General features: G+C 40.4%; 1 protein-coding gene across 1 annotated transcript; it reads right to left on the bottom strand.

The window, feature by feature from the left end:
• Positions 1–1,962: 1,962 nt before the first annotated feature.
• On the bottom strand, positions 1,963–2,366 carry LOC101988263 (60S ribosomal protein L36a-like). The gene has a single exon (XM_005358518.2). It carries the CDS (start codon positions 2,335–2,337, stop codon positions 2,017–2,019), a length of 321 nt encoding a protein of 106 aa, XP_005358575.1. The 5' UTR covers positions 2,338–2,366; the 3' UTR covers positions 1,963–2,016.
• Between the last annotated feature and the right edge of the window lie 6,062 nt (positions 2,367–8,428).

Genomic DNA, 8,428 nt, shown 5'->3' on the forward strand with positions numbered 1-8,428 from the left:
CTCTCTGTGTGTGTTTGTGTGTATGATTTAAAATAGTGTAAAATTAGCCTTTAAAAATGAATGGAAAGAAGGTCCCTGTTTCACAGGAGATGTCAACATCCCCTCTACCTTCATTCATAGCACTAACTGGCTGGTCTTTGTTTTATTTTCAAACTGCAACCTAAAAGTGAGTGGTTTGGGTACCTAAGAAATCTTAGTGAGTGGGCATCATTGGTGGAAGCTCCTTAGTCCTACAGTGTCATTCCTGTTTCTCTGACTGACCCTGTACCTTTAAGCCACCCCATCCACACTAAGTCCAGACACAGCACATATGTGCAAACATTTCAGATCCATCTACTGATTTTACCAACTTTATTCCCTACTTATCTTCTATGTTCTCGCTAGCTCTGGGTTCTTCTTATTGCTACCCCAGGCTTGCCATTGACACTGTACTTTCAAAGCATTGAATCTTCATGTTCTCTAGCCAGCAAGATCTATAGTCATTTCCTGTTCCTGGCTGTCATGACCACCAGATTCATTGTAGTAGATAAGAAGGGATAACAGTGTGAGCCAAACTGTGTGGTGCTGTAGAAAGTTTCTATCTGGTGGCTTCTACTATAGGCAAGGATCTAAAATGGCTAAATACAGAGTTCAGTCCCCAGCTCCCATGTCAGGTAGCTTATAAGCACCTGTAACTTCAGCTTCAGAGGGATCTAAAGTTTCTGGCCTCCTCGGTCAGGCCTTCACATGCACATACCCCCACACACACTTATATAGTCTACTGATGTAGAATTTGGAATATTGAGAAGGAATAGAATAATAGATGGGTCTGGAACATGATATTCTCCTAGAATGACTGACAGCTGCAACTTCTCATTTCCCTTCGAGTGTCAGCTTTCACAGGACGTGCCACTAATAATGGATGCTAAATGCAGGAGGCCTTATCACGGCATACCTATGAGGAACTAATAGACATCGGTCGAAGAAGTCTGGATGGTCCAGGGTACTGATTTCTATGATAGGAAGCTATATTCTCCTCATTCTCAATGTCATTAAATCTACCCCAGTTTGGAACTCAGAATGTATGTCACATATTACTGTTTCTGAATGGCCTTAATTCTGATGTGCAGGCTCACTCCTTACAAGGAAGATGCTCAGATTAAAGCCTGTCTTATACCAAACTCAAGTTTGACTGAATTAGCATGGTAGAAATTTGTCCCTGAGTACTTTGACAATTTGAGGGTATCTAAACTTTTAGGAAAAGAAAAAAAGGAAGGAACTCCTATGACTTGAAATATCACAACCTTAGACATCAATAGCTGTTGTTTCTAAAATGTGATCACATGTGAATTGCTAGACCCATAGTCAGCATTGCTGTGGTGAGTGAAACCAGACTTCCTGTTGAAGGGCAAGCCCTGAGAAAGATTCCAGCTCCAGTCTTCTTTGCAGAGGTCTCTACCCTGGAGCATGAAGGCTATCAGGTGTTGGCTTTACAATTGGACAATCACTTTGTCTCAAAACTCCCCAACTCGCCGAGAGGTATTAGTGGCCTTCTGGTGACCTCACACCTACCCTTCAAACTTGATCTTGGTGCTTCTGACCTAGCATAATAACTAGGAAGGATGAGGAAAGGAAATTGTGTAGCAGGAATTTTAATTGGCCTTAGTAAAAACTTGGAGCCAGCTATCAGGGGTTAAAGCTGAAGGATCAGAGGAGTAAAGGCTCAGACCAAAATGACAATCCTGTCTCTACGAATCCTCAGACTGAAGACTGAATCTCTCTTTCTATGAAACCTCAGACTGCATCTCAGACTGAATCCCCAGACTGCCTCTGAGCTCCTGTCTCCTCCTGCCTTATATTCCTCTCTCTGCCCAGCCATATCACTCCTGTCTGCACCTCCCTAGTGCTGGGATTAAAAGCATGGGATCCCAAGTACTGGGATCACCTTTGTTTAAACTTTGTTTCTCTTTTAGACTTGATCAATTTTTTTTTTTGAGTGAAAGCTCATGATTTTATTGTCTTCATAACAAGGTCAGCTTAGACCTGGATCACTTGGCCCTTTCTCTTCTTATCATCACCCAGTTCAAAGTGCTTGCATCTCTTACTAGCCAGCATCCTCTTAGATCTGCAGTTGGGCTCCACACATTCCAGTCTCAGCACAATCTTCTTTGTAGTTTTTGCCTTTTTGCGGAAAATAGGCTTAGTCTGCACACCATAGCCACTCTGTTTCCTGTCATAACGCCGCTTTCCCTGGGCATACAAAGAATCTTTGCCCTTCTTGTACTGGGTCACTTTGTGGGGTTGGTGTTTGCCACATTTCTTGCAGAATGTACGGCGGGTCTTAGGAACGTTCACCATGCTGGCGGGTGCGATATCGGCACAGAAAGAAAGAGGGAAGGCCAGCAACGGAAGTTTATCAGACTTGATCAATTTTATGTAGCCCAGGGTGGCCTTGCATTCACAGAGAGCCCTCTGTCTCCTGAGTGTTGGGATTACAGGTGTGTGCCACCACTGCCTGGCCTCTATGGCTAAATAGTGGCTTAACTCTGCACTCTGATCTTCGGGAAAGCTTTATTTATTAGATTATAAAGAAAACACCAGTACAAAATTGGATCTAGATAAAGTTATTGTCAACATAAAACAAACTAATTTTCACAAAGAAGCTTGGCCCAAAGAGGAAAATCATCTGGTTTTATAGGGGCAAAAATTGGAATCTACCTAAGTTTTCCCTCTTCACAAATGTTGCAAGCAGCGAGTCATAATCATAACTCTGTCTTCTGTCTACTAAAAATGAATGTCAGAGTACATTTTTCTTGAGTAATGCATGAGTCTCTTGAGACAGCACTAATCTGTCATATTCCTAAATAGAACAGATACAAGTATCATCCAAACAATTTGAGATATTGAGGGATGTTCAGATAAGTACCTCATTTTCTCTGATGCCAAATTGTAGAGACTAGGCACTAATATGAACAAAACAGAAGTGGAGGAGATATAGCGTTGTTATTTTAAAATATATAAAAGATGTGAGAGTTAGCCAATAAGAGGCTAGAGCCAATGGGCCAGACAGTGTTTTAATTAATACAATTTCCGTGTGGTTATTTCGGGGGGGGTTTAATCTAGCCGGGCAGCAGGACACAGCCCACTCTTCATACTACACATCACAACAACAAATAAAAAAAACCTCTAAACTCTATAATCTATCTAAATAGCTGTGATAACTACAGCCATCAGAAAGAATTGTTATGGAAATCATGGTGCCAATTATTGATTGTCTTTCACCTTAAAACCCATCCTGTACTTCTGTTTTAGAATGGGTACTGCACAGGCCTCATTTATTCTCTACCAGTTGGCTCCGTATTAGTCTCTGAGACTCTGCCAATCAGTAACCTAGAGAGAGAATGCAAAGCTAGAGAAGAGACTTGTTTCTACTGTATGTTTATTGTTTCTACAAAAATCAAATCACAGCCCATCTTCATTCCAGCAGTTGCTGGTCTGTTCAGAGGCAGCACTTAATCCTGATTTTCACTTTTTCAGAATTGACTAAACAATGTTTATCCCTTACCTCTCAGAGAAACAGTATGAGACAACAATATAGTCTCCTCAGAGTCTGGTTACACCAGACTGATTCTGCTTTCACAATCGGAGAACTATGTTGGGCCCTCTTCTTATAGGTCTATAGGCCAACCCAATATAGACAGTTCCTCACCAAGATTCTTAGGTGATTCTAAGTTGTATCAAGTTGTCAATTAGAAATCTACCTCTTGTCAACTTGACACATACACACATCACTTTTAAGCCACCACTTTCTACTTCTTGTCTCAAAGTCTCATGTTTCTCCAATAATGTATAATTCAACTTTAAAAGTCCCCAGTGTGTTTTAAATTTTTTACTTTATTTTTATGTGTGTGTGTGTGTGTGTGTGTGTGTGTGTGTGTAGGTAGGTATTACTGGATTTCCTGGAGTTGGAATCATAGGCAGCTGTGAGCCTAAACTCAAATTGTAAGAACAGCAAGTGATTTTAAATGGTGATCCCGGTCTCCAGCCTCCAAAGTCCTCAGTTTTTAAAAATTCCAACTCATTAAAAGTCCAAAGTCTCATAACTATGAGCTTCTATAAAATAAAAAGTTATAAACTTTCAACATATCAGCCAGAGTAGACATCCTGATTCCAGGATGAAAAATAGGGCAAATGAACAATCATGCCAAAACAAAATCAAAATCCATCAGAGAAGATATCAAATCATTCATGTTCAGCATCTGGGCTTTGTAATATAACCATCTGGGCTCCAAAGTGCTTGAATAGCTTTGCCCAGCTGTCGCTCACAAAGTTTCTCTTTTATGCTTGTGCTGCTACCACTCTACATCTTCAGCTCTCTTTGGAGGATGTCCCATGGTGTTGGCATCTCCAGTACCCTAAGGTGTCCAGTGCAACTGAGGTTTCACTTTCACAGTTTCATTCAATGACTCCTTGGGGCCTCTGTGCGGGAACCATGGACTCCTACCCTGCCAAGCAATTTCTCCATGACTCCCTCAAGCTTATATTTTTCATGCCTTCAGAACTAATACCATGTGGATGATATTTTATAGGCAGAAGTTTCTGTCCCACAGCCACTCTCAAATAACCACTCAGAGAGTTAATATTAATTGTAAGTGCTCAGCCAATAGCTCAAGCTTATTACTAACTAGCTCTTACAACTTAAATTAACCCATTTCTATTAATCTATGTATTGCCACGTGGCTCATGGCTTTACTTGACCTCCAGCATTTCTTTCTCCTTCTGTGTCTCCTGGTGACTCCACTGACTTCACTCTTCTTCTTCCTAGCATTCTCCCTTTGGCTGTCTCACCTATACTTCCTGCCTGGTTAACAGCAAGTCAGTTCTTTACTAACCAATGAGAGTAATAGATATTTACAGTGTACAGAAGAATTATTCCCCAGCAGTATTAAGGTCATATTGTCAATGTAATTCTGATGTTAGATTGGAATGTATGCAGCATGGCCCCCTTGGAGCACAGCTGTATTAGCTTCTGTGTGCTTACCCTGAGAAAAAGCTTTACATTGTCCCACTGAGGCACAAATTTTACTTCAACTTTGCTGAGCTCTTTAACAATCATAGCTGCTTCTTCAATCCCAGCCTTCTCACTTCTCCCTGTTCCAAATAGACTCTTTGTTTCCCTCTAAGCCCTATGAGTTGGGTATAAACTGTCCACACTTCTCTCAGCATTTTTATCTTCTAATCTCCCACCAAAATAGCCTGTTGCCTGGCTAGTTTTGTGTCAACTTTACATAAGCTAGAGTCATTTTGAAAGCAGGAGCATCAATTGAGAAAATGTTCCCACCAGACTGGCCTGTGGGTAAACCTGTCATATATTTTCTAGATTGATGATTAGCATGCAAGGACCCATTTCACTGTGGGTGGAGCCACCTCTAGGTTAGTGGTACTGGGTGCTATTAAGAAGGCAGGCTAAGCAAGCCAGTAAGCAGCATTCCTCCCTTGTCTCTGCTTGAGTTTCTGCCTCCAGGTGCTTGTCCTGATTTCCCTCCATGAAGGACTGTGATCAGGACAAGCAAACTGAAATAAACCCTCACCTGGTTGCTTTGGCTCATGGTACTTTATCAAAGCAATGCAAGCCCTAACAAAGACCCTCTTCACGTAGCACCATACCAAATGATTCCATGTTCTTCATACATTAACAGTCTAAGGCATAAAAGCCACATCATCAGGTGTATCAGATCAACAATTCCATTCCTTTTATCAATTTTTGTTCTAGTTTTATTTCTGGTGCTATGAAAAAATATTTTGACCAAAAACAAATTAGGGGATAGATGGTTTATTCAGTTTAAAGTTCTGGGATACAGTCTGTGACTTTGGAAACATATTGGCAGGAACTCAAAGCAGCTAGTCACATCATATCCACAGTCAAGGGCAGACAGAAATTAATGCACACATGTTTCTTGTGTTAAGCCCTCTCTCTATACTAATACAGTCCAGGATCCTATTTCTTGGGAATGGTGATGCCCAGAATGGGCTGGGCCTTCCCACATCAATTAACCTATAATCAAGAAATGCCCATGGGTCAAATTGATCTGGACAGTCCCTCATTAATTTTATTTTCCAAGATTATTCTAGGTTGTGGCAAGTTGACAATTATAACTAACCATCACACATATTTGCAGACTTTCCAAAGTAACCAAACCAGTCAGTGCATACATTCTAAAACACATGAAATTTACTACAAATCCATTATTAAGGAGAGAGGCCTTGGTGGTGCACAGTTACAGTTCCATCACTTGGGTGGTAGACATGGGAAAACCATGAGCTCAAGATCATCCTTAACTTCTTAGCGAGTTTGAGGCTAGCCTGAACTATATGAAACCCTGTTTCAAAAACTGAGGGAAAAATATTATTAGGGAAGGAGATAAAGGGGAGAAACAGAGAGGCTTATATGCTAGATAGGAATATAAGATGCTTTTTGATATAGGAAATATTTACAATACTTAGGTTATAGAGGAAAGGGTTGAAGATTCAAGAAGGGAAATAAATACAGTCATAGAACAGAGAAGGAATGCTTGGTCCAAGGGAATAAGGGAACTTTCATGGTTCTCTAGAGACAATAAGAAATGGTGTGACTGGTCATAAATATTGCATGTGATAGGGAATGAGAGGACAGAGAATTGAGGAAGTTGTACGTTAGGGTTGCAGGGTTCTCCAAAATGTGAATTGCAACTTGAATTGCCTTTTGTGGGAAGTGAGAATGGGTTAAGTGATACACAGGATTGTAGAGCAATGATGAGGCTTGAATCATGTGACTCTATAGCAGCCCAGAGCTGTGTATAGTTGTTTTCTTTTAGAATACAGTTATAGAAGACAAAAGTTTAGATTAATACAAAGTTATGTTGTACCAAGAAGATCATTGAGAGGTTTAAGATATTGGTCAAACACTGAATTGCTATAGAAGACATGGAACTGATGGCAAGAAAAGAAGAGTAAAAGAGATTGGCTTTTCATGAGTCACTGATGGGATGGGAGCATTGAAAGGAAAAGAAATTGTGGTCACAGAGCATGTCCTATAATTTTGGATTTGTGGAGTCGATTATTTCTGCAATATGATAAGATCTAGTACATGAGGATGAGTGTGTGGCTTAAGGGGGAGGCTAGGAGAGGCCACTCCAGATGAAGTCAGGGGGAATAAGTAAAGATATTGTGTGGACTTTCACCTTCAGCATTACATTCACCATCTTATTTTTAAAATACTTATCTATCTATCTACCTCTTTTTCTTTTGCCCCTCCCTTCCTCCCTCCCTCCCTTCCTTCTTTCCTTCATTTCATTCATTCTTTTAAAAAAAAAAAAACAGATCTGGTCTCTAACTCACTACATAACTCAGGCTGGCCTGGTACGCATACGCATCCTGCCATAGCATGAGTATTGGAATTACAGGTGTCAGCAACTATTTTCAATTTAATGTTGCTTATCAGCCTAAATGTGAGGTAGAAAGAAAACAAGAGTCAGGGATCTCATTCTACAGCGAATGTTGGGGAGTGGCCAAGAGGTTTCCTGATGAAATTAAAATGACAGAGGGGAAGAGTAATGGTTTGAAAACAGTAATTAGCATCTAGAGAAAAGATCCTATCGCCAGACCTTATGTACAAAAGAGCAGGAGAGTGAGCCTGCTGCCAGGCTGCAAAGGAAACAGAACCCTTGGGGCTTCCATTGTAAGCTCTCTGGCCTTTGAAGTCCCATCTCCTTAGGCTGAACCAAACACAGTTCCTTTCACAGTTTCATCCTAAACCCACTTTTTTACTCCATTTCTTCCACCAGCTTCGTGGATACCTCAGGACAATTTTTAATTGACAGAATCAGAATTTATCATTTAAACATCCAGTAAAGACCTGAGCTAGGAATATATTTACTTTAGCATAAATACATGGGATAATGCCTAAGTGACTGTATAACGCTCCATGGAAATTACTATTTTTTGAAAGGTGACACAAAACCAAATATATAGATATCTAATACTCTTTCCCATATGCTGTGGTAACTCAAAAGTTGGTTGTATTCATAGATGAAACCATGCTGATGTTGTGATTACTCAGCTTCAGTCCATTAACCACTCAATTAGTAATCAATCCTTGGGCACCCATTAAAGTTACTGCTCTGTGCTTAGACTCTGTGAGGGGTACAGAAACGTACTGAAACATAATCCTTGTTCCATAGAGGTTTTAGTCTCTTTGGGAGGAAAGACTCATACCTGAAACAACCCAGAAAACAATATGTAATGACCTGTCAAACTTTAGGATGCATGTGTTATGAAATAAGAATGATCGCTAGGATCGCGAATTATAAGCTCAGTGTCCTTTATTTATGGTTAGAAACCAAATATGAGTGAGTACATCCCATGTTCCTCTTTTTGGGTCTGGCTTACCTCACTCAGGATAGTGTTTTCT

This window comes from Microtus ochrogaster, chromosome X (assembly GCF_000317375.1).
Source record: "Microtus ochrogaster isolate Prairie Vole_2 chromosome X, MicOch1.0, whole genome shotgun sequence".
NCBI classification, from domain to species: Eukaryota; Metazoa; Chordata; class Mammalia; order Rodentia; family Cricetidae; genus Microtus; species Microtus ochrogaster.

What these genes read in the sequence shown, in the direction of transcription:
- LOC101988263 (XM_005358518.2), bottom strand. Translation starts at nt 2,337, where the DNA reads ATGGTGAACGTTCCTAAGACCCGCCGTACATTCTGCAAGAAATGTGGC.